The sequence below is a fragment of the Halichoerus grypus genome, chromosome 12, assembly GCF_964656455.1.
Source record: "Halichoerus grypus chromosome 12, mHalGry1.hap1.1, whole genome shotgun sequence".
NCBI classification, from domain to species: Eukaryota; Metazoa; Chordata; class Mammalia; order Carnivora; family Phocidae; genus Halichoerus; species Halichoerus grypus.
The window spans coordinates 41705145-41732628 of NC_135723.1; the positions used below are offsets into that span (position 1 = coordinate 41705145).

Consider the following 27484-nt stretch of genomic DNA (forward strand, 5'->3'; position numbering starts at 1 on the left):
GATCTGTAGACTTGGTGCCTGCAAGGGGTTTGTGCGGATGTTCTGAAGGAGGGGCCTGTTGCTCTGATACTCAGGCGGACTTGCCCTAGTGGAGATGCACCTGCAGGGCACAAGGGGGCGGGGCTTGATGTAAGCAGCTTCGGTCTCCACTAGGTGGTGCTGTTTTGCTCCCTGAAGTTTTTCAGCACTGATGGGCGGGGTGGAAATGGCGTTGCCCTGCTCTCTCCTCCTGGGATGGGGAGCTGGCACCTGCCACCCTTCAGGAAACCCTCACAAAAGAGCACACCATCACCTCTCCTGTGTCCCTGGCCTCTGTTAGATCCCTGTCTTCACCCTGCCTGCCTCTGAGCTGTCTGCCTGCCAGCTGGTATGGCACTCCCGTGTTTTATCTCGGGCACAGGCTGGGTTCCAAAACTCCAAATTTTAGAGATCCCCATGGGTGGGATCCACGCTGATCTCCTGGCGGAGGGTCTGGCTGAGCTGCAGCTGTCCAGAGGCTAGTCCCAGAAATCAGAGGTGCGACCACATGGTGGCTTGGAGTTTGTGGCAAGGCATAGCAGAAAGCCTGCCAAGACTCATTGCTTTAGCCAGCGCCTGTGTTCCTATGCTAGCTAATGGGGCAGCTCAGTGGCGCCCTCTGGGTCCTTTGCCCCTGGAGAGGTCACAGCAACCCCTCTCCCAAATGTACTCCAAGCAGGGGAACTGCCTTTCCACATGAGACCCAGGGGATCCTCAGACCTCACTGCCCACTCCTGGGTCTCTGCCCTCCTTCCCCCCTGGAGCACTGCTAACTAAGACCCAGGCATGACCCTGGTGATTTTGCCAACCTCTGAAACTTCACACTTTGTGATCTCTGAAACTTCACACCCTGCACTTCCCTATTTGTAAAAACTTGATGCTCCACTCTTCTCCTTTTCCCGGTCAGTGGTTTTAGGGAAGAGTTTTTCTTGTGCAGTTCTCTGTGCGCCCATTCCCACTCTTTCTTTCTCTCTTACTCCTCCCTCTGCAATCAGGACTCCCTCCGCATTGAAGCACCCGCATCTCTTCTCTCCCCCAAGTCAACTCTCTGCAGTTCCTACTTTTCACGATGTCGCAGTTTTTTATTTGTTTGTTTTTTAGCTCTAGTTGTGCATTTTCACTCTCTCAGTCCTCCGATCGATTGCTTGGATGTTCAGAATGATTTGATATTTATCTAGCTGTGTTCGAGGGAGGAGGTAAGCCTAGGGTCTCCCTACTCCTCTGCCATCTTAACTCCTCTGAGATTTTGCCTTCCTAAATTAGTAGAGTCAGGGGAGACATTATTATTATGCTGTTTTGTTTTTTTTTTTTTATGAATAAGGGACAGGAGAGGGAAAAGCAGCCAGTTCTTATCACTGCCAGGATACCAGTCTTGAATCTGAAAATAATAGGATAGCTAATTAAAAGGAAAACAAACCAACAAAAATCCCAAAATCCAACAATAACAATAAAACTACATAAAACCGGGCGCCTGGGTGGCTCAGTTGGTTAAGCAACTGCCTTCGGCTCAGGTCATGATCCTGGAGTCCCGGGATCGAGTCCCACATCGGGCTCCCTGCTCAGCAGGGGGTCTGCTTCTCCCTGTGCCCTCTTCCCTCTCATGCTCTCTGTCTCTCATTCTCTCTCTCTCAAATAAATAAATAAAATCTTTAAAAAAAAAAAAAAAAAAAAAAAAACTACATAAAACCTCCCTGATAATTGGGGGTCATATTTATTTACAAAGTAATGGAGGAGAGTAAAATTGCATGAGGTCCATTTTACTCTTAGTGAGGTTGTCTGTATACAATGATGTAAAAAGGATACGAGAAGAAGGAATGTTCTGTTCTAAAACTTTCTTGGACCAGCTTGTGACTTTTCAAGATGACTTTGTCATATGCTTGAAAAGCAATTCTGCTAGAGAAAATTCCAGAAAATTAGTAATGTCAGATTATGTAATGCTTCCAAGATAGCAGGATTCTATTATTATAGCGACAGCTAATGATTGCAAACAGCTCCTGGTGGTATGCATCTTACACGCTAATGAGTAGCTGGCAGTTGAGATTATCAGATGAAGCCTTTGTGCTGCTCCCCATGGCAAGTAAAGCCAACTGTTAAAAGTCACCAAGTTGTGGTGATAAACTAGAAACACCCCTCCCCCCGACCCAGATCAAGAAAAACAAAAAAAACGTACAGAATGAAGAAAAAAAAATCCAACATGGCCCCTGTGTGAAATCTTCACTGTGAAGTTCTCTGGAGCTCTTTGCACTCTTCCAGAATCCTGTCTAGCCTGGTGCTATGTAATTATGAATTTGTAGCTCAAGATCTTCCAACTTTCTAAGTATTTTAGATACTCTGTTTAGGATAAAAATCATACCTGTTTAACTTACCAGTTTGCTAAAAGCACCTATATTCATCACGTTAGGGAAGTGAGTTTTATTAAATCATATCACTTCAATTTTTTTTTTTTTTAAGGATTTTATTTATTTATTTGACAGAGAGAGCACAAGCAGAGGGAGCAGAAGGAGAGGGAGAAGCAGGCTTCCTGCCGAGCAGGGAGCCCGATGCGGGGCTCGATCCCAGGACCTGGGATCATGACCTGAGTTGAAGGCAGACGCTTAACCGACTGAACCACCCAGGTGCCCCTTTATCACTTCAATTTATAATGGCTGTTATATATGTGCATGATGTCACTTTGCAGTTAGGTGACAAGTGAAAAGGTTAAAAGTGTTACATTAAAGGACAGGCTCTCTTCAAAGTGAGGTTGCCATCACCACTTTGTATTCATCTGGGTGTGTTGTAAAAACTGCCCTGGTATGTTCTGAGGACATCTCTGAGCTGCTCCAGACCAGCGGAAATGGAATGGAAATACTACTTCAAGGCAAAAAAAGAGCAATGTAAAATTTCCTACTGTTAGAAAAGAACTTGTTCATGTATTTGTAAAATGGTTGATGGTGGATATTAAAATGCTCTTGTGTTTAGATTCCATTGGAGTAGTTTAAAAGAATGTTAAAACAGTTTTATTTCAACATTTGAATATTTATAATATGCTGGAAACTACATCCTTTATAATTTTTAGTGGAAAGTTTTAGATGTTACCTTAAAAATGCAAGGGGGTGCATAATGTCTCACAATCCTTTTACGGGCTATGTGAGCACTGCAGTATGATTAGTGCCTTTGAAACTTTTTGCCTGCAACCCAAACTAAGAGATACGTTTCATATCATGACCTTAGCACCCAAAGCAAAAGTTCATAAACCATTATTTACCTACATGATACTCTCTGATAATCTTTTTCCTTCCTTTCCCTTTCTTCTTTTTTTTTTTTTCTCTTATTTCATTCTATTTAAAAATGTGGTCATGACCCACTAAATTGAGTTTACGTCTGCTAAACGGTTGGGACCTGCAGTTTGAAAAACAGCTATAGATCCAAGATTCAGTTCTTTGTTTTTGTTTGTTTGTTTGTTTCCTGAGTGTTTTGGGGCGCAGGTGCTGGTCTGAGCATAAAATCAGAGAGGTGGAAATAAAATTTATTTTTTTTGTAATTTTTTTTTTAATATTTTATTATTTGACAGAGAGAGACACAGCGAGAGAGGGAACACAAGCAGGGGCAGTGGGAGAGGGAGAAGCAGGCCTCCCGCTGAGCAGGGAACCTGATACGGGGCTCGATCCCAGGATCCCGGGATCATGACCTGAGCTGAAGGCAGACGCTTAATGACTGAGCCACCCAGGCGCCCCAGAAATAAAATTTATGTTAATCCTTCAGTTCAATTAATTGGCTTTCAGACTTCCTGGGAGCTTGTCTGTGACATCAGTTTAAAGGTCTTTCCTTGTCCCCCACTTGCTTATCCTCTCAGATACCCGTACCTTTCACCCCACACCAGTATCACCTTCAAAAATAAAAAACCTATCTGGGATGGCAAAACAGAGGAAAACCTTTGGGTAATCCTAATTGGTAGTCCAAAGTTAATGGATAAATTTTAAAAGGGGTTAAAATCATCTCTGTCATACAAATGTAAAAATCTGTCAAAAACTACTGAACTCTAAGGAGGGAACTTCTAAGATATGACTGGTTCAGAAGAGAACTCAGAGTATCACCACACATTTATAGTCAAAGAAGGAAATGTTGAATTTATAAATGGAGGCAAAACTGGTCTCTATCCCACAGAGCAAAACTGGTCACTATCCCACAGAGCAGTAATTAATGCATTTTACCAGATACCTTTCTGTGGATAGGAATTATTGGCATGATATCCATTTTCTACAAGTTACCTCCTACAGAGTGGTGATATAACCTAGTCAAAGATAAACAAAAGTTGCCATAACCCAGATGGATAAGCTAGCCAGAAGCACTAAATTTCAAAGCCTTTCACAATTTTTCTTTATGCTGACTAGATTTAAGCTGTTACACACATTCCTGGCCTAGGTTTAACGTTCTGCACCTGAAGGCCACATCCAGTTTGTGGAGAGTTTATTCAGTCTGTGAAGTATCTTTTAAATATTTTCAGTTTGTTACTATCATCAAAAAACTAGCTTTTTTCCAAAATAATTCGATTTCCACTTTGTCTTGAAAAATCAGAGTTGGTGACACTGGGCCCACATTCCTTCATGAAACTATGATCAGACACACCAAAGGTGCCTTCTGTTTTGTTTTGTTTTGTTTTGTTTTTTAAATAGAAAATAGAAAAACGGGAATACTACAAAAAAACTGTACAGTGAATATAAACTGGACATGCGTCCTGGTAATGACAGCTATTAGGTTTGGTGTATATTTTTCCATATTTTTGTTTTCTAAGTATAAACATGCTTATCCCCCCCACCCCTTCACACACAAAAAATAGAAATTACTTTTATAATTAGAAAGGCTGCTAGTTTTTTTTAAAGAAACAAATAAATTAGGAAAACTACAGAAAGAATAAAATAGTATAAAACAAATACAGTAAAAAGACATACCGTAAAGAATATACAAAAAAGATGTTAAAAACAGATGATTAAAGAATTATAAGTAAATCATATCAGCTAAAATGATTTATTTAAAAAAATGTTTGAGGAAAAATAAATCACTTTAGCTGGAAGGTTCTCTGAGGGGGTTGAGCCAGCAGGAGCAGCAGTAGAGGGCCCCAGGCTCCTAGGCCCACTCACAGCCTTAAAATGGGCCCTTCAGTCTGAGGCAGCTTTGGATGGTCAGGCCGCGTTCCACCGAGCTTTCTAGATGCTTTGGGATCATCTTCATGGGGGAGAGATGAGCTAACCACAGCTTTAGCCTGGTCCCGTTTGTGTTTGTTGTTGTTACTGTTTTTATTGTTGGTTTTAGCTTGGCCATAACAGCGAGTGCAAATCCGAGTCCAGGCTTTCCTAGCTCAAAACCATCAAAAGCTCTCTTTCACTGGTTCCTGAATCAAGCCCTCACAGGCCTCGTTTTGGTGAAGGGCTCCTCCTCGCGGCTCCCTGGGTATGTGTCTCCCTCCGTCCTCCCTTCCTTTCTGGAGGTGCCTGTGGGAGACGGGACTCCCCTTCGCTCCTTCTGTCCCACGGGAGGCTGGCTTCACACATACTTAGCTGCTTGGCATTTGAATTTACCACCCCTGGGTTATGCTGAAGAGGTCAGTTGTTTCCTGCAGTTTTGAAACAATATAGTCGAGTTAACATTTAAGTCCTGATAAGACAGCCGAGTATGTTTTTGAAAATATTGAAGAAAAGGGAGTGTACACATCACTTTGGTGGTAATTAAGGGGATGTGTTTTCATAGTATAATTTGAGATCTTAGAGATCATGACCTCAATGCTTGAACTTTTACATTTTCCATTTGAAATACCACTGATGTTCATGATTCCAGCTACCACTTAGGTGCTAACAACTCCTTTTCTCTGGGGCACTAGGTCCTATTTTTCTAACTGCATTTTACATATTTACATTTGGACAAGCCACGTTTTCTTTACATCTAGCTTGTTTGAAACAGAATTCATCATAATTCCTCTCAGACTTTTCTTATTCATAATATCACGTTCTTCTTTCAGGCTTGAACTCTCAGTTGCCTTGTAGTAATTCCTTTCCATCTGCATTTTGTAGAGCTGAGAGTCCCTGGGTCCTACTCCGTATTTCTGCACATCTCTTCTTTTTTCATTCAAACATCTCCCATCTTCATCCATTCCCTTTTTGCTACAACTCTCTAACTTCTTGATTCTGTGCTCTCAATCAGCCTCTTCAGCATATTATTTTAAACTTAATCTTTCTGAAACACGACTTTCCTCAAGATCCTGCAGTAACATTAAACAGATCCTGATCTGCTACTGTGGATATTCTAACATATTCTTGACTCTTCAGCCCTTTCAATAATTTGTCTCCGCCTTTCTTTTGCAGTCTTTATTTCTGCTGCTTATGTGCATGCCTCTGTTGAGATTAATCCCTTTGCTGTCCTCTAAACTCACTGTACTCTCTGTTCATAGTGACCCTTCTCACAGGAAAGGCCTTCCTTCTCCTTGCTTTTGTCTGTACCCTACCCAGCAGATGACGTTGAACTCAAGGCTACCTATCTGTGAAGTCCAACAGGACTCTTCTAATTCTCACTGATCCTTCTGGAATCCTTCTGGAGCAAATATGAAGGGAAAAAAATGTGTTTGTGTGTATACATACAGACATCTCCTGCTTTTTGAAAGTTCACATTACACTGCTTTGCTCTTACGAAAGACTTACCTTAGTACCTGTTGTCGCTAACTGAAACAAGTCTGGAGAGGATTTTCCACTTTTATGAAAAAACGGCGAAAAGTAAAAATAGGGCTCAGTGTTTGCAGCAAGCTAGCATAGAGGCAGTGTGCATCCTAAGCAACCCGAGGGACCCTGCCAAGCACCTTGCCTGGGAACTGCACTCAGCATCTCCACATCAAACTGCCATAGGTCTCCACTGGGTCCCCGAGCATCTGTGCTTTATCTGGATTTATTTTGTGTTTCCCTTAGCAAGATGTGTCCTAAGGTACCTGAAAAGCTGAAGAGAAGTTATTTTGGGGTTCTGGGAATGTTCAAAAATTTTTCCATACAAATTAATGGTAATTGCTTTTTCATTTTATGCCATTTGGGCTTAGAAAAAGCTTTTATAGAAGTGCTCTACATTCGGATAGCAGGGGAAACTTGTATGTTATTACAGTTAAGTGGCCGCTGTTGATCAATCACAGATAGGAATTGCGGTGTATGTGCATTTTACATTACCTAGTAGTCTATTGAAATTGAAAGAAGATAAATTGAGAAAACCAGGTTGCCTTAATCCTTTTGTCATGGGTAATATTACTTAATAGGTAAGCCTTAGAATAATAGGGAAAAATAAATATATTACTTGCCCTACTCTCTGCCCTTTCAGAGCAATAGGATCTGCCCTGTCTAGCGATCAAGCTAGCCCTTTTATATGCCTTCTCTGCATACCATTAAAAGTGAAGACACTGTCCTTTTATTTTTCAGTTTTGTGTGGATACACAGAGAAAAGAAGCATTTTGTCCTTTATACAAAGACTGTATCTGTAACACACACACAGGGGTTTAAGAGATTTGAGACAATTTTCCGAATCATTGTGAACTAAACATTTATATGACATCTAGGATATTGTGCTAATAATGAATTTTTAAAATAGCTCTATTGAGTTATTATCAACATACAATAAATTGCACATATTGAAAGTGTAACGTTTGATGAGTTTTGAGATATATTTATGCCCCTGAAACCATCCCCACAATCACTATAATAAACATATTCATCAGCCCCAAAGTTTCCTTGTGTTTCTTTGTAATCCCTTCTTCCTCCACCCCCCTTCCCCATTCCCCAGACAACCACTGATCTGCTTTCTGTCATTATACATTAGTTTGCATTTTCTAGAAGTTCATATAAATGGAATCATGCAGTATGAACTCTTTTTTGTCTGGCTTCTTTCACTTAGCTTAATTCTATTGAGATTCATGCATGTTGTAGCAGATCTTAGGGCTTCATTCCATTTTACTGCTAAATAGTATTATGGATATGCCAGAGTGTATCCATTTACCTGGTTTGGGACATTTGGGTCGTTTCCAGTTTGGGCTATTACTAAAAAAGCTGGATGACATTTGTGTACAAGTGTGGACATACGCTCTCAGTTCTCTTAGGTAAATACCTGAAGGAGAAGGTCTGGGTCACGTGGTCGATGTATGTTTATATTTTCAGGAAGCTGCCAAACTTTTACTCATCGTGGTTGTACCGTGTTACACACCTCCTGCAATATACAGGACTTACAGTTGTTCCACGTTTTTGCCAACACTTGGCATGGCAAGCCTTTTAAATTTTAAATATTTTAATCAGTATATAGTGGTATCTTGCGGAGATTTTAATTTGCATTTGCCTATTGATTAAGGATGTTGAACATCTTTTCATGTGATTGTTTGCCATCCACATATCTTCTTTGGTGAAGTGTCTGTTCCTATCTTTTGCCCAGTTTTTTTTTTGAGTTGTTTTCTCATTATTGAGTTTTAAGAAACACAAACTGATGCAGCCTGTGTATAGTTTAAATTTGATGTTTTAGGTCATGAAAAATTTAAATGCTTCACTTAATTACTTAAGTTACAAATTCTGTACAAAACACTTGCATTAAAAAGAGAAACCAAGAGTCAGACACTTAACTGATTGAGTCACCCAGGTGCCCCTTGGTGTGGCTTTTATAACAACATATTTAAACTTTTGGGGCTTGAGACTGACTTAACAGAACTACTTTTATAATTTCGATGTTCATTCCGTTTCTGTTTTGTGGCCAGACATGAAGAAGTACTGGAGGGGCGCCTGGGTGGCTCAGTCGGTTAAGCGTCTGCCTTCAGCTCAGGTCATGATCCCAGGGTCCTGGGATCGAGCCCCGTATCGGGCTCCCTGCTCAGCGGGGAGCCTCTTTCTCCCTCTCCCACTCCCCCTGCTTGTGCTCTCTCTGACAAATAAATAAATAAAACCTTAAAAAAAATATTGGAAATTTGAATACTTCTGTTGGAATGCTTTTCTTTATATGCTAGAACGGGAACCGCTTTTTAAAGGGCTTCTCTTTCTCTGTGTTCACAAAGCTCCTTGATGTAGCACCCTAATGGTATGTGACACAGTGAACTAATCAAGCCACATGGCCACCTCTACCTCCAAGGAGGAAAGAAAACTGCAGTCCTATGTCTCCATAAGGCAGAGAGCCAGTGAACAACCCTAATGATTCCATGGTTCTCATTTGTGGTCACCACAGACACAGTTCTCTTCACTGTAGGCAAGATAACTCACCCCTCCCTAAGGGCAGTAATCTGAACTGCACCATTCGGTCACAGCATCACACTCGAAGTCCAGTATCTCTCCATCGGGCCCAGGTGTGCCATCTCTTGGTCTGGAGACTTCGTGAATTAAAATGACCCACCCCCCCGTCCCCTCCCACTCTGGTGGAACTGGGAAACATACTGCCCGAACCACTCTCATTCAGAAAGGGGAGGAATGGGAGATATACAAAAGTCATGGAGTGGTAGCAATTCTGAAATGGAACTGAGCAGGCTTTTGGGGGGGCCCCCACCTTGGGTTGGAGGATGTTTATTAATTATGCCCAGATTCTGCTTTCTGGGAGAGGCCCCCAGTCCTTGTTCTCCATGCCCATTGGCTCCACCCTCTTGGAGTTTCCTCCTTTTCTAGTAACTTCCTTGGCTATCACTGAAGCGGGCCCTGGAGAATAGGCCCTCTTTGGGGTCTGAGCAGTTTCTCTGGCAACTTTCTGTCTCTAGGGTTGTTCTAAATATCCACTAGTCATAGTCCTCCTTTAAGAAAAAAAAAAAAAAAAGATTTATTTATTTCAGAACAGGGGGAGAGGGAAAGAGAAAGAATCTCAAGCAGACTCCACACTGAGTGAGAGCCCGATGCGGGGCTCAATCTGATGACCCTGAGATCATGGCCCAAGCTGACTGCTTAACAGACTGAGCCGCCCAAGCGCCCTGATCTTCTTTTAATCCAGACTGGTAGTGGTCATTTTGGCCATACAGCTCTCAAACATTTTGTTGGCTTCTTAGCTATTTGATTCCAGTCGGCTTCATGTGTCCATAGCCAGACCTACAATTTTTGCTAGACATCTCTCAGATTTCCTACATTCCTCACTGCTTTCACCCCACAGGTCCTCGCTCCCTCCTTCCTGATATGAGGGTAACTTTTCTCTGTTAGGCTTCAGCTGAAGACCTAACCTCTTTGTCTGTTTTTCCTGAACCATTTTATCCCAAGTGAGGGGATTGACTACATGCCACATTGAACCAGGCTGAGGTTTTAATACCAGGTGTAATGATTGTATTCTTGATTTGATGCTTACCCGAGGTTGAGTTTTAATCAGCTGTTGTTCCTTCAGAGGCTTTCTCTTATTTTCAACTGCTTGGGGTTGAGAAGTCAGTTGCCTTTTCCAGTCTTTCAAGTCTTTGAATCTGAGCTCTATTTTTGTACATTCCTGCCTGTAAGCCAACCAGTTCTCTTCTGATACCATTTCCTTCTCACACATGCTTCTCTTCATCTTACTCAGTTATTCTTCGCATCTCACTCTGTCTTTTCATCTTTTGCATTTGCTTTTGCATCTAATCTCATTTTTCACCAGTTCCGTATGGGCCATGTCTCCTTGTCCTCTGCTGAGGATGCCAAACTATTTCCAGACCTTTCTTTTAGACCAGTCACTGTATCTTGTAAGTGTTTTCTTTGAGGATTTCAGAGGCTGCTCCTTTTCCTTTACTGAACTATTTTCTTGATCACATGCCTTGTGTTATTCTTCTCCAGTTGTATGTTTTCTATCAACAAATAAGCTCCGTTACTGTCCATTCGGATCCACAGCTCAGGGCAAGTCGACCTTCACAAACCGCAGTACAGTTCTCCGTTTCCAGAAGGCTTTTGCTCAGATAAAATCTTTATTTACCCTCCCTGCTTCATTTTCTGGTGTGGGTGGAATATATGAAACTAAAATGTGGAGCACTTGCTGCCACCAAGCCTTACATTGCTTTGCTTATAGGGACTGTCCTCAGAATGTGACGTGTCCTCTCCAGTTCCCCCCCAACTTCCTTCCCCGTTGTTTTCTAGGAGTTGTTGTTCTCCCTGAACATACAAAGATGGGAGGAGAAAGAGAAAAGTGGGGTGTGTGTGTGTGTGTGTGTGTGTGTTGGGGCGCACAGTCTTACCAACACAAAGATCTGCATTGATGGGAATTTAAAGTTGGTTGCAATGGATACAGTCAGCCCTCGAGTGTCTGAATCAGGTAACTGACTGTGGAGGAAGTTAGAAGTGCCTTCCTTTCTTTTTTTCAGGTGGCCTCAGTTGTACGAAGCTTAAGCTGGTTACGGCATGACAAGAAACCTGGACAAGTTTTTGTTTTGTTTTGTTTTTCCTTTCACCAGTCCAGTGTCCAATTTATAGTTAAGCGAGATCCTTCCAGATTCTGGCGTTATCTATTGATTTTAGTCTTATATGTATAATTTCCTGCCTGTTCAGAAATTGATAAAGGTTGCGCGGTTCAAGACACACATGATTTTGAACTGAAAGTCTGTGCCCCTTAATTTCTGGGTTTGTCTTCTGACACCTGGAGAGGGCTTATGTTCTTAAGTCTGGTAATAGAATTCTTAAAAGTAATTATTGTGATATCTCTGTGTTTGGCTTTTTACTAAAAAGGGTAAGACTTTTTTACATTTTCATCTGAACTTGACATTATATAGTGTTTCTGTTTCAGACAGCAGCAATGTTTCCCTTCTTCAGAAAATCTCCGGAATCTAAAAAGCCCTCTGCACCAGATACAGAAGCAGATGGATTTGTCCTTTTAGGTGAGTCTTTTTAAACAAAATCATAATTAGTTGAATAATTTTTCCTTTAAAAGATTACTTGAAAATTATGTGATTGATTTTTTTTTAATTATTTCCTACTAATTCCAGAATTCATTTATGTATATGGAATCTATAAAAATAAAGGTCATCAATCACTTAGATTATTGTCATAAAGTCATACACTTCTTATATATTATCTTGGCTGTATCCTTCAAATTAAATGTGTAAAATCATCCCTTATTTTTTTTCTATATGATAAGCTGGTGAACCTTTTTAATTGTGAAAAACCAGAAGTCTTGAAGGATCCTTGGTAGATCAAGTTCTGTTTTATAAATAGCACCAAACCTTGCTTCTTAAGTTAGCATCTGAAATTAAATTAGGCATCCAATAAATAATTTGCTGAATTAAGTATACTTTTTAAATATGTTAAATTGTGTCTCCTACATGTTTGTTAAGACTGGTTTATTTTCTGTGATAAAATTGATACCTGCAGTTATTACGATTTTGGTGGCTTTAAAAAAATTTCTTTCAAACAAATACTATGCTCTTTCCAAGGGGAATTCTGAAAAATAACATTTCCCTCATGTCACTGTGTCTTTCCCCCGAGGAAGAGATTTGCAGTCTTTGAATAGTTCTTCCCAGAAATTCTCTCCCCAGAGGGTGGTGAGCCAAAGCCTAATGTTCCCACGTAGCACGCATCCTCTTCCACTGTGGACTTCCTCCTGCCAAATTCAGCTCCTTCCCTGAGAGGATGTGCATAAATTCATAGGGTATTTGCTCCCTGGGATGTTTCTCAGGTGTCTCCCTTTCCAGATTCTAGTTTCCTACCTCTTACAGTCTTTATCTTGGCCCAGTCAGACTGGGGTCCCCTTGTATTGGCAAATACTCTGTGTGTCTTGAAAAGTGGAGGATGGCTCCTTGGATTTAAGGGTGATCCTGAATTTTCAGTTTAGGCCCTCTCAGAGCCAGGGTTCCTGCCAGTCCTCTTTCCCCACACTTTTAGAAGTGTAGGTGGCTGGGTCTCTGCCTCTTCAGCCCTTCTCTTTAGGATCTGGTCTCTCACAGAAAGGACACAAAGGTTTCACCCATCTGGCCCTCTTCCATTGCTAGGCCTTAACCTCTGGGAGACAGATTAGAGTTTTTCTTGTGGCTAAATGTTACCTTAGAATATCCCATCTTTTCCACAGTCGAGTTCTGGCAGGCCAGAATATGCAGTGCTGGCAGATGCCCTTTCCCTTCTGGCACTTTCTGTGAATCTGCCTCATTTGTCCTGGGACAGGGGCAATAACTTGGGTGGTCACAGTTGTTTTCTCTCTGCCCAGATCCTCTACACCTGAGGCAAAAATCGTGAGGCGTTGTTTGACCAGGGGCAGTGGTTTTTCCTGGGGAACTTTCTGACGGGTATAAACTGGGGTGCCATGCACACGCCTGCTTTTCTGGCCCTTCTTACCACTCAGGAATTTGTGCCGTGGCTTCCAGGTCAGAACTGGCTTCCTCAGTTCCAACTTCTGTTCCTTGAAAGTTGCTTCCCTCTTACCTCCTGAATTAGCCTCACTAACTGAACCTCAGGGATGCCTCTGGTCTCTTCTTTAGGCCTTTTGCAAGAAATTCATCTCTCAAAATTTGCTTCAACCAAGCCTGGTGTTCCAAACTCTGTTCTGTGTTTCTCTGTGGTCTCAACACATATGTAGAGAACTTTGCTGCTTTTTGTTTCGTGATTCGAAATCAACATTACTGTTTTTGTACTCAAATAGCCATCTAAAGGATGTGAGATTCGTGCATAGACATCTTTGAGAGCACATGCTACTTCTAATGCTGGGCCTCAGAAACTCTTTGTGCGTCTTCTTCACCTCTCTGGCTCTCTGGCCTGCCACTTGGCAGCACTTCAGGGGTAAGTTTTAACCACAGCTGAAAACACTCAAGCTGCTGCTCTTTCAGAAATCTCCTCCAGTGTCTGGTGGCTCGAAACATGTAGATGCTTCACTCTAGCTAGCTAGACCAATAGGGGCCCGGTTTCCAGGCTTTTCTACCTCAGCAGGTGAAGCTTATTTACTGTGGACCTTTCCCCTTCTAGAAAAGACTCTGGTTTAAGAAGTGGTCTTTAGGGGCGCCTGGGTGGCTCAGTCGTTGGGTGTCTGCCTTCGGCTCAGGTCATGATCCCAGGGTCCTGGGATCGAGCCCCGCATCAGGCTCCCTGCTCAGCGGGAAGCCTGCTTCTCCCTCTCTCACTCCCCCTGCTTGTGTTCCCTCTCTTGCTGTCTCTCTCTCTCTCTGTCAAATAAAAAAATAAAATCTTAAAAAAAAGAAGAAGAAAAAGAAGTGGTCTTTAGCTGAGCCTCAGGAGACACAGAGACTTTCAGATTTCCTAATTCCTGAGGAAACTTCCAGCACTTCAGTACTCTCATCTGCTCTCTTGTTCCAGCTGTGCCATGTGCTGGACCTAAGCCCTAAGGGTACACTTCCCTGAAAGCCGACATGCTGTGCCGTAAGGGCATTTTCCCAGGACCATCTCGGACGGAGTCGGGTGGGTGCTGTCCCTGCACGGTACCTCCCCTGCAGCAGTGGTGTCCCCGGCAGTCATGGTGACACTTCTGTCGTCGTTCCACTGCAGCGATGTAATTTGAAATGCAGCTGGTGGCCCTCCGTGTTTCAGATGATCCAAGCCAGACAAGTCCCCTAGATGTCTGCTGAGGCTCCTTGGTCCTTCAGCTTCCATGAGTGTTGAAGCTTGTCTCTGTTTAGCCCTGTTGCCCTCCAGGTGCAAAGCTCTACCCCTTCACCACTTTCCAGGAAAACCCTCGCATCTTCCTACTGTCCCGTGAGCTTAGTTACTCTCCTGACGTTGTGGTGCTACCAGCCAGCATCAGCGTCGGCTCTCTCTTCCTGTGTCTTCCCTCCTTCCTCGACCACACCAGCTCCCTTCTTCCTCAGGCACACCTCAGAGGCGCTACGGTGAAGCGCGGGTAAGACTCCTGACTCGAGCCGGACCCGTCGGCTCTGTATCCCGGCGCTCCAACTCGCCAGAGCCTCTGTTTGACGGGAGGCAGAACTTCTCCTCGCTCCGCTTAGGGTCTCTGCCTGGGCCTGAGAAGTACATACACATAGGCCGCGTTGACGGGAGAGAAGCGTGCAGGTTTTCACACGTACACGGGAGCCCCCCTAGGAAAATGAAGACCAAAGAAGTGGCAAAACTTACGTGCTCATATACCAGGTTGAACAAAGAGGCCACTGTGGAAGAGTAAAGAATGTGGGGAGACTAAAGGAAGATAAGAGTTATTTTAGCAGGGTCTGTTTGTACAGAGTTCTCTTGGCCTCAGTTCTCCACCTCTGCTGATAAGAATGTTTCTTTCCTCCTGGCATCTTCTATAGGGGGCTTTATCTCCTGCTTTCAGGAAGGAAAGGGGAGGTCAGAGAACCCTTTTTTGCACCTGCTGTTTTTCAAGAGCCTTTAGCTCAGAATAATCCTTATGCCAAGTGGCATATTTTGGGGTGGTATATTTGCCACTCCTCACCATTTTGGGCAAGTTATATAACCTCCGGGGTGGGAGGGCATTTAGAAATAGGACCAACCCCGTAGGGTTATTGAGAGGATTAAGTGGGTTACCATGTGTAAGATGCTTAGAACAGTGATAGTATTATGTCCACATATAGGTGAGGACTTAACTTTTCTGAGTTGTTCCAGCTAACATATAGCAGATCTAGAAGTAGTCCAGGCAATCTGACTTTGGAGCCTAATCCTCTTAACCACTAAGCTACCCATCTTTTTTTTTTTTAACATCATAATATTTTAAATTTTAAGACATTAGTGACATTTTAAGCTCTTTAAACATTTTTTATATGTGTGTATATATATATATATATATAAGGATATATATATATATCCTTACTGGTCCGAAGAGAAAGTGTTGTGTTTGTTTTCATTTTTTAAATGAAAGAGTGTTGTTGTTCCTAAAGTTGGGCTCTAATTTTGGCTACCTCAAACTTTTCAGTATGTAATATGTAATGTATAATATTCTAAATATTTTTAAATATTGCAGACAACTGTAATCTCCTTAATGAGGTTGAGGTTGGAAGATGGTATGCATTATTTAGTTAGTAAAAAATGCATAGACAGTTAGGGACTTAATTGATTTGACTGGTAAAAGTCAGGACAGATTATTAGGAATATGGTAGGCTGTCTTAAAAAATGGTTTTTAAAGTGGTAACGTCTTTTTTTAAAGCTGACTTGTTCTGCTAAGCTGTTCTTTTCTTATCATGTGATAACATACTGACAAATGTAATACGTACTTTAGTCTCAGTGCATACTGTGTAAAATATTTTGGAAAATGCCAAATAGGTCAAATGGTAGATATGAAATGTTCTTATTAACATGCCCCATACTTGCACACGTGTATTTTCATTATCATATATCCACATAACTTTCTTTGTCCTCACGTGCAGTAGATACATTGCAGGAAAATAAACATATATGGTGGGTTTTGTTGTGTTTTGGAAGTGATACAACCAAGTGAAGATTTAGAAACACAATTATATTTATGACAACAACTTCCTCTCGATACAGTTTCTACAGAATTTGTTAGATTATCATTGTATGTGGTCTTCATAACCTGTTTCTAAAATGGTCAGAGTAAATTATGTTGTGAAAAGTATAAATTATCTCTTTTTCCCCACTCGAGAGTACCTTTTACCCTAGGCAAGCCTTCCTGCTTAACACAAATAGGTTTTAGGTCACAAAGATTCGATGGCATTAGATGGTGTTGCTGAAGTCAACACCCCGCGACTTGAAATTCAGGGTTCGGGCAGAGCCTAGGCACTGTGTTGATAATAGGAATATCTGGGCTGTTGGTATATAATTAGCTCACTTTTGGACAGAAAGCTTTTTCCCTGTTAAGGTTTCCAAAGCTTTTAGCCTTTGTGAAATGTCGAGTGTGCTGAATAAGGACAAGGGGAAAAAAAGCCTCATAGAAAAACATCCTTTCCCTTGTAACCAGTTCCTATTCACATAAGAAGGTACTAGCTATTCTTTCATTCAGTAATGAAGTTGAAGTAATCCTCCAGGGTACTCATTTTACACAAAAACAAATTGCAGTTTTCATTTGCATCACTGGGTGGCGATTTTTCTTAGTTTTATACTACTGTTTAAAACCCCAGCGAGCATGGTACTATTTGTAATTACCAGGGTTTTCTTGTGTTATGACATGTTTAATTGTACTTTTAAGACATTATCTTTAAGTTGATTACAAATTTACTACTGTAGTGTGCAACCTCATAGTTACTTTAAATTAAGGAAAAGGGTATCTGTTGCCTAGATGTTGGCATATAATTCCTTCCAAAACTAAGACAAAGGCATGAATTAGCTTATTGTGTTATGGCAAAAAGAAGGAAAAATAACAGCAACAAGAAAACCCCAGAGAATATAAGATGAAAAGGAATAATTTAGATTGCTGTTGTTATGTTTGCTGACATTGTTGACCAGATACTGAATAGAACTTTGGAGCAGGCGGAATGAAATCGAGCAAGGTCTGCCCCAGAGATGGAAGAGCTTGGGTTATGGTCCAGCCAATGTTCATCATGGCTTTCAGAATTTGCAGGTGCTTCTTCTTCTTCTTTTTTTTTTTTTTAAGATTTTATTTATTTATTTGACAGAGAGAGAGAGAGAGAGCACAAGCAGGGTGAGTGGCAGGCAGAGGGAGAAGCAGACTCCCTGCTGAGCAGGGAGCCCGATGTGGGGCTCGATCCCAGGACCCTGGGATCATGACCTGAGCCGAAGGCAGACACTTAACCGACTGAGCCACCCAGGCGCCCCTTTGCAGGTGCTTCTTAAAGTAGGGCACGAGGACCCGTGGTTTCCATTAAGCTAATTATTTTGTAAAACTGAATCGAGAATCAGAGGTTAGTAATTCCGTAGCTTGGATTTCATCTTTGAAGTACTGATATTGAAATATGTAACTCACTCTCACATTGCATTTTCCAGTTGAAGTGATAGATCAGATTTTGAAATGTAATGGGTTATTTTTAAGGTTGACTCCTACTGAATTCCTCATCCTCGGAATCATTCAAACCATGTATACACACTCAAGTTAAACTATTCCATTTTTATATGGAATTTTTGGGTAATCTTGTCGTCTCTGTGCTCCTTCCTTTATTTAAAAGTGGAAATTTAGCTGTGTGCAAGACAAATTTACATTCCAGGAGATGAGGGACAGTAAGTCATTTTGATTCTCTCTAGGACTGAAGGCTTTAATTAAAACAACAAAGATAAAGACTAAACAGATTTTTAGCGTGTGCTTCCTATTTTTACTCCCTGTTCTTGCAACAGAAATATACCAAATTTAAAAAAGAAAAAGGAGAGTGTTGATGGATTTTTAAAAAAGCAACTGACCCTATTAATAGCTCTTTACCCATGTATTGTGGTATCCAGAAAAACTCAAATTACAATTACTTTACTTGGCAATTCTTTGTATTTTTACTCGACCTTTCAATTCTAAAGCAAGCATGCCAGGATTACTTCATTATGCACTTGTTTATTTTCCCATTATGGATAGAATTAACAGAACTTTGACATCTGTTGGCTCCTAATTCTGGTTGACCTGTTCACCTAGCGACACTTTAGAGTTGGAAGTGTTCAGGCAAGGGTGTCCTGTGTGGGGTACCCCCTGCCTTATCTCCTTGACTGTGCAGATAAGAAGGAACATCATGGGACAAAGGAGAGGTGTGGACCATACTGAGAAACAGAACTGAGCCCTCTGTTTCATACAGTTAATTGTGAGCAAGTCACTCATTCACACTGGGGCTCCGTGATGTCAGTCGGATGATCTGTCTCTGCCTCCCTGGTTCTAACCCTCCTGTGCATTAGGGAGCGCTTTGAGAAGAGACTGGTGCTGGGGCCTCCAGAATCCCTACATTCTGGTTAGACAGGCCTGGGGTTTGGCCCAGACAGGAGTATTTTTTTTTTTTTTTCAATGTTCTCCAGACAGTTCTAGTGTGCGTGCAGGGCTGAGAACCACTGCTATTCATTCTCTGTAATTTAGTGATCATACACTTTGAAAAGGACCTCATAAAAATATAGACTTATGGTTTCTCTTCCACTGTAGTTGAGCCATAAACAAATAAACAAAAAGCAAATAAAACCACAACATTTCTAGGTTAAACACATTTCCTTTCAAATATTAAATAGGCAAAGAAGCAGAAACCTTCAAGTTTCTTGAAGTAATATATTTGGAACCTTAAGTATTTTTTTTAATCAGTGGAGCAATTGAGAAGCATTTTATTAACCTAATTATACAAATGTGAATTCCAAGTGGCCTAAAACTCTTTTCGTCTTTAACCATAGTACATGTATTTGACGGATTAACACCTGTAAATTCTGCAAAACCACTCCAAGAGACTTTTTCTTTGAGCTAAAACCTTCGGGCCACCATATTTTTGGTGTAGCTATTTGGGGGTCATTGACTGGTTTACTCTGCTGCTGTTTCCAGGGGGCACTTACTTCATACAACATCAGTAGGAAAACAGTTTAAGCACACACACCATATTCCATAAATGAGTTTCCTTTAGTTTTTCGTTAGAGGCTTTCATAATGCTATATCTTCCACATTTGAGACTATCTAACTGAAAAGTTATGATGAGTAGCTTTTATATTTGAGCTTAAAAGTTTATTTTTTCTTTCATTCTGTTGAGGAAATAAAGAATGAGGATGACAATCAACGTAAAATGTACGCTATAAACATGGTACTTTGTACTGGTAATTCAGGTAGTGTTGGAAGACCTAAGTGTTGGCTTTCTGGTAATCTTAATAATATGACAGTATTCTTTCATATTTTAGCGGTTGTCTTACTCAGCATCTATATTTTCCCTTTGAATGCAACCAAAGCTTATTATGAAGGGAAAGATTCTTACTAAGGGTAACACATTAATCTTCATAAATGTGAATTTCTGGAAAACGTATCTTCTTCTTTTATCATGATAGAATTAGGGTGTTACCTCAGAATAGCATTATCTAATAAACTAAGCCAGAAGAAAAACATCTTAAATTTGTGTAATGGAGTCTTTTTTTTTATTGTAGTGATCACTAATTGAATACTCTTGAGCACCTCCTCTGTAACAGGTGCTCTGCTCCTTGTTAATGCTGCAGATTCCTGGGCCTGACCCATACCTAGTGAAACAGAATCTTTGGAGCTATAGCCTAAGAATCAGCATTTTAAAAAAAGCAATGCATGTGACTTTTCTATGACAAAAGAGACAAGAATATACAATCGGGAAAAGACACAGTCTCTTCAACAAATGGTGCTGGGGAAACTGGACACTACATGCAAAAGAACAAAAGTGGACCACTTTCGAACACCATACACAAAAATAAACTCAGAGTGGATTAAAGACCTGAATATGAGACCTGAAACTACAAAACTCCTAGAAGAGAACATAGGAAGTAATTCGTCTGACATCAACTATAGCAACATCTGTCTAGATATGTCTTCCTGAGGCAAGGGACACAAAAGCAAAAATAAACTGTTAGGACCATGCCAAAATAAAAAGATTTTGGACAGCAAAGGAAACCATCGACAAAACAAAAAGGCAACCTACTGAAGGGAGAAGATGTTTCCAAATGACATATCTGATAAGGGGTTAATATTCAAAATATACAAAGAACTTACATAACCGAAAACCAAAAAATAAAATAATCCAATTAAAAAACAGGCAGAGGTCCTGAATAGACATTTTTTCAAAGAAGACATACAGATGGCCAACAGACACATGAAAAGATGCTCCTTCTAATAAGGGAAGTGCAAATCAAATCCACAATGAGATACCACGTTACACCTGTCAGAATGGCTAAGATCAAAAAGACAAGAAATAACAAGTGTTGGCGAAGATGTAGAGGAAAAGGGAACACTTGTGCACTGCTGGTGGGAACGCAAACTGGTGCAGCCACTGTGGGAAACAGTATGGAGGTTCCTCAAAAAATTAAAAATAGAAATACCATATGATCCAATAATTCCACTACTGGGTATTTATCCAAAGAATAGGAAAACATTAATTCAAAGGGATACATGCACCCCAATGTTTATTGCAGCATTATTTACAATAGCCAAATTATGGAAGCAGCCTGTGTCCATTGATAAAGAAGATGTGGGGTATACACACACACATGCACACACACACACACTCTGGAATATTACTCAGCCATAAAAATGAAATCTTGCCATTTGCAACACATGAATGGATCGAGGGGGTATAATACCAAGTGAAATAAGTCAGTCAGAGAAAGACAAATACAGTATGATCTCACTCGTGAAATAAAGAAACAAAACAAAGAATTTGTTTTCTGATTAAAAAAAATACTTAAGGTTCCAAATATATTACTTTAAGAAACTTGAAGCTTTCTGCTTCTTTGCCTCTTTAATATTTGAAAGGAAATGTGTTTAACCTAGAAATGTTGTGGTTTTATTTGCTTTTTGTTTATTTGTTTAGGCTCAACTACAGTGGAAAAAGAAGCCAAACAAAAATCAGACTCTTAACTATAGAGAACAAACTGATGGTTACCAGAGGGGAGGTAGGTGGGGGGATGGGTGAAATAGGTGAGGGGGATTAAGAGTACATTGATCTTGATGAGCACTGAGTAATATATGGAATTGTTGAATCACTATATTACACACCTGAAACTAATATAACACTGTATGTCAACTATACTGGAATTAAAAAAAAAAAAAAGAATTTCTGGTACACTGTGGTTATCAGTTAAATTATAAACTGATACCCTACAATTGGTATTTTCATTAAAAAGTCATACTTTTATGATTCTCTGTACCTATATTTTATATATACATACACACACATAGATACAATTAGTCATATTTTTAATGAGAAGTATTACGTATACTAAAGCCTTACATTATAGTATAAATGACTTAAAGGAGCCATCGTTCTGAAATTTTTCAGTATTCTAAGTCAAGTAGCTCAGTGCTAAACTTATGGAATGGTTTCATTTTTATTTCTGGCATCTCTTATTTCCTGATGCACAAGGTGAAAATATGCTTGGTGACACCAAAGGAAAACGAACCCTTAAAATAGTTTGTTGATGGATTGGTTGAAAGAGTTGATAACTATGATAACCAGCCATTGTCCCTGTTGGTCTCCCTGTGTTAGGGGTTCTTAGCCATGATGACTTTGGGGGGGCTGAGTGGAGTGTTCTGTAGACCTCCTGAAATTATATGCAAAATTTTGTATTTGCATTTTTCTGAGCAGAAGGGTCTTTGCATTTCATCCGATTCTCAAAGGTCTGTGTCCCTGAAGAGGTTAGGGAATCACTTTTCTAGATGTTGCTATGTCTACAGATGTTTACTAGCCCCTTGGGCTCTGTGATCTTAGGGTATTTTTATTTTAACGTCAGAGGCAGCACAGTCATTGTCAGGGGTGCGTCACATCTCATTGGTCACTTGTACTAGTCTGGCTTCAGAAAATAGAATGACTTTTGAGCAGCTAAAAGAAAATTAGGGAATAATTACTATACTGTCAGATACACTGCCAATGCAACATCTGTAAGGAGGTTGCAACCTAAGTGGCAAGACCTCCAAAAATGAAAATTAAATAACATCGCAAGACAACACTATCAAACATCAGGTGTAAGATAGGATGGCGTGTACCATTAGGGACAGCTCAGTCGTGTGTCGCCGTTTCCCTGTCTTGTCCGTCTGGTATGAGTATACATGCATACTTTTCCAGTGATGCAGTCAGGACATGATACTGTAATTAGTTGTGTTGTCAGAAAAACTAAAAGCAGGCAGATGATAATAGAGATGTACAGATCCCCAAACTGTGACTGGAGAACTCTTTTACTTGTTATATTAAACATATAATTAGTAATGATCGTTTACTCTTGGTTTGCTTTTATATGGGCCTGTCACCGTTCTTGTAGTAGCTCCTCTGTCATTGTTCTGTAATGTTATTTAAACTTCTATTTTTATATGTTTTACCACTTGGATTGTAACCTCCTTCCAGACATCTTGTCTGCTGTGCGTCTCACCTAATAGCACAATGAGTTCCATAAAGCACATCCTCAATCTACATGTTGTCAACAGGTTTTAGAATGACTTCTAGATCATTTAGTATTTGATTAGAAAACTTGGTAATGTCTTCTCTTGTGTTTCTCCAGTGGAAATGGATCTTTGTTGACTTACGTTACCGATCACTTGGGCTTTTAAATTATACTAATTTTAGTTATTAACGCAAACTGAAATAAGCATTCGGAGCAGGTTTGCCTCTTCCAAATTCATTCCTGCTTCTTTCACACTTCAGAGTATTCACTTCGTCTCCATGACCATGTGTTTCAGGAGAGACTGGCTTTATTCCCGGCCCTGGGAGCTCAGTTCTAATTTGTCTAAGCCAGTCAGGGTGGCCCCCAATCCACCTTGCCGGCAGTTAGTTTCAGAATGGGCACCCGTGGCAGTTCTGCCTGACTGGATGTGAAGGAAGGTCGGCCGAGGGGCTCAGAGGCAGATACTGGAGAGAGAGCCCCCTCTTCCCCTGGCAGCTATTTTGGATGAAATGCCTGGTGAAATGCCTGATGACGTTGCATACGTCGCTGCCACCTTTGCTGAGGGGAGGTAGCTCAAGACAGAGATAACATGTTGAAAATGGCAGAATAAAATGAGAAAGCAATTTGGTCCATGATGGCATTGTTGAACTGATATACTTAAAAGCCTGGCATCTGCCAACCTCTGGACTTCTTGCTAGGTGAGATAGTAAATTCCCTCATTACAGTTTAAGCCGCTTTTAGATAGGCTTCTGTTCCTTGCGGCTGAAAATGTCTGGACTGATGTTTGACAAGTATGCTTGTAGTGTCCAGACTTCATGGGATATATATATTTCTTCATTTGATGTGTATATAGGAAAAGTTTATATTTATATCCTCCAAAACTTAATTTTTAACAAAACAGCGTATGGAAATAGTCTTGAGTTACATTGCAAATGAAATGAATAGGTTATCACAGTCACATGTAAATATTTGGAAAGATATGGCTCCTGGCATCAGAAAGGATGCGTCCTGGATGTAGCTGGTCCCTGGGGGGGCTATATAACACTGCTACAAAGCAGCTGATCGGTAAACAATCGTATTAACGGTTTGGTGATCAGGAAACACGTTTAACATATGAACATAATAGTTTACTACTTATATGTGGGCATTTTTCTGTATTTTAGTGCTATTTAAGAAATTGGTTGGTAGGTTGAGATTGATATGCAACACATTATAATTTTTCCCATCCAAATTAGAGGGAAACAGGATCCCTGATGCATTTTCTTACAAGTCCAATTTTCAGGAATGGATTACTGATGTTAAGCAGGAGATTCCTTTGCGAATCTGGACCAGCTATTTTATAAAGTCAGCAATCCTGCTAATGATACAGTCTTAAACTTAATACAGTCTTAAAGCATATGACTCACATATCTTTATGTGTTACATATTTAGAAATGTACCATTTCCAAAAATGCTGAAGTCAATAAATGAAATAGTAATCCTTTTTTTAAACATGGGAATTTGGGAGGAAAATTGAAATGTGTAGTTTCTTTTTATCTTCCCAAATTTATAGCTCTGAAGTCACTATTTAAAGTTTAAAACCAATCGGATATTATGTTTTTATTTGAACTGCATGTCAATCATGCTCAGTGTGTCACATTTTAAAGAGTTTTTAAAGGCAATGATAAAAAGTTCATTAGTCTTATTTTTCTTTCTTTCTTTTTTTTTTTTAAAGATTTTATTTATTTATTTTGACAGACACAGCGAGAGAGGGAACACAAGCAGGGGGAGTGGGATGCAGGGCTTGATCCCTGGACCCTGGGATCATGACCTGAGCCGAAGGCAGACACTTAACAACTGAGCCACCCAGGCGCCCCTAGTCTTATTTTTCAATGTTTGCATTTTTTATTATAAAATCAAGCTACAATTTATTACATTCTGCCATTAAAGGGTGGGAATGCTGCAACATAATTACTAGGTGTTGAAGGAGATTTTAGGGATAATTCTAAACAGCCTCATATGTAAATATTTCCAATTGAGAGTTATATGTTCAAAATACTTTATATAAATTCTTTTGTTTGCTAAGGAGAGAAAGGAAGGTAAATATAGTATAGAAGCTACTTCGTATGAAGCTACTTCAGGAATGGATTCATACACGTTACCGTATGAACCAATTATAGTAAAAGCATTCCCTTCCTCGTGAGATATAAATGCCTTTCTAGCCTGTGGGCATCTTTTTATTGCCAAAGGTGGTTTAAATTTAACACCACAAAAATTCACTTATGATTTCTACCTATTATGAAAATATGCTAATGAATCCAAATATATTTTAATATTCCCAATTCAGATATGCTTAAGTGTTTTCCATTACCTAAAAGAATGCATTTTCTTTCAGCTCCTGTAGGTCTCCAAGGTTACAGGACCTTGAAGCATGTAGAGCTCAGTGTGGTACAAACCTGTATTTCTCGGGTTGAGTTGCGTGCACACCTTCCTGGAACAGGGCGGAGGTGTTACACTGACAAAATGGAATAATAGTGGTCTTTCTCTAGGAAAAAACAAGCTGATGGAATTTCACGTTTTTGTTCTGAAATTTTCCTTAAATTCTAGAGAGAGCACCATTATTTTTATAAGCAGGTATTAGGCAGATAACATGTATGAATAGGAATAAAGGAATAACTTGCAAACACACAGTCATTTGACTTCTTTGGCTGCTTTGTTCTTTGAACATTTGTAGTCCTAGTCATGGTTTTATATTTTATTTGATAACCTACGAAATAAAATAAATTGAACATTAACAGCAATTTAAACTTAGAATAACTAAACGTAAAATTTTGTCTGAAATTATAGTTTATATGATAAAATTTAAAATATCAGTATTTCATAATGTTCTGCTGAGAGCATTTTGACTTTGAGACACTACTTGACCTTCAGTATGGGAAGAGATTACATTTCGAAGAAGAAGATGGGAGCTCTGCTGCTTATTTCTTTTCTCATCTTACACAGTTCAGATCACTTTACTGGGACACAGATTCCTCATCTGGTGAATGAGAGAGGAAATTAGATTTTTATCTTCGAAGTTTTTGTTTGTTTTTAATAGCTTAACATTTCAGTGATACTTTTTTTTTGTACTATGTATTTAAAGAGACTGACAAATCCCTCAATTTATTCTAATCTCTGTTGGAATAAATTGATGGTACTAAAGTGTGTTCTGATACATTGAGCTCTTCTTCAAGAGGCCAAGAAATCAGTGCACTGGCTGTGAGACAAATTCAGTGTGAAGCTTTTTTTTTTTTTTTTTTTTTAGTTAAAATTTTTTCTAGCTGGTAGACCCAATTTATCCCTGGCAAATCTTTTATTAAAATACTTATGAAAACAGAGGGGAAAACTTTATAATCATTACCAAAACTTAAGGGTGACGGGCAGCTTAATGGCAGAATCTGGGATGCAGTAAGACTAGGAAAGAACCAGCTAATCTACTGCTCATGGTAGAGTATGTTGAGACCTACATTTTAAACACCTAGAACTTGGCGGCTATCCCTCTCTACCCTTGGGGTTCCATTCTGTGAGGGAAGCAGAGTACTCTGTTCCCTATTCCTATACACGTCACCGTCTTTCTTCATTCTGGAAAACAGCTGGTCCGCAGGTAGAGGAGGGACGGAGGCCGAATAGGGAGGCAGAGTTTCTGCCAGTCAAACAACGTAGGCAGCCAGAGAGATAACATTGGTGCTGGTAGCAGTGATATTGGGAATTGAAATTTTTTTAATGTCATCCTAAGGTGGTAGCAATAGAAGCAAAAAGACATCCCAAGAGAGAAGAGTTACACTGGGTGAAAGCGTTAAGAGAAACATTCAAATGAATTGAGCCCTGTGTGTACCAGCCTGCCTCCAGCTGGTGGGAATTTTTATTTACACAATCTTTCTGGAAGAAAAATTGGTAGTGTGTATCAGAAGCTTTAAAGAAGTAGATCCTTTGCCTTAGAAATTCTACTTGTAGGAATTTATCATGAGAACGTAAACAGATGCAGCTTAAAAGGCGGTGTGTTTAGCATGAACCTTTAAATTTTTATTCATTCCATTGTAATTAACATACAGTGTATATTAGTTTCAGGTGTGCAAGATAGTGATTCAACAATTCTATACATTGCTCAGTGCTCATTGTGTCAAGTGGACTCTTCATCCCCTTCACCTATGTCACCCATCCCCCCACCCCTCCTCCTCTCTGGTAATCATCAGTTTGCTCTCTAGAGTTCAGAGTCTGTTTCTTGGTTTGCCTCTCTCTCTCCTTTTTTGCCTTTGTTCATTTGTTTGGTTTCTTAAATTCCGCATATGAGTGAAATCATATGGTATTTGTTTTTCTCTGACTGACTTATTTTGCTTAGCATTATACTCTAGCTCCATCCATGTCATTGCAAATGGCAAGATTTCGTTCTTTTTTATGACTGAATAATATTCCATTGTATAACATGAACCTCTTTCTTATATATATTTTATATGACTAAAAATTTCTGGAAGGAAGAATGTTTATGTACCAATAGACTTTATGAATTGAGGTGATTTAATTTTTTCTCCTTTTTATTACTTATATTTACCCAATTTGATTATATTTACTGTAATGAACATGTAGTACTTATTTATAAACCCAAAGTCAACAGGAGCCTCAAAGAGATCTCTGAATCC

At 40.0% G+C, this 27484-nt stretch overlaps 1 protein-coding gene across 3 annotated transcripts in view; it reads left to right on the forward strand.

The window, feature by feature from the left end:
* Positions 1-27484, forward strand: part of UMAD1 (UBAP1-MVB12-associated (UMA) domain containing 1) — a 211971-nt gene that overhangs the window by 17010 nt on the left and 167477 nt on the right. For 2 of the 3 annotated variants that reach the window (XM_036064526.2, XM_036064557.2), the window contains one exon: positions 11704-11794. In XM_036064526.2, the coding sequence (XP_035920419.1) occupies positions 11713-11794 (82 nt within the window). In that variant the 5' untranslated portion in view covers positions 11704-11712. Of the gene's footprint in view, positions 1-2492; positions 2634-11703; positions 11795-27484 lie in introns of those variants that run through there. The other variant, XM_078059298.1, reaches the window with a different exon arrangement.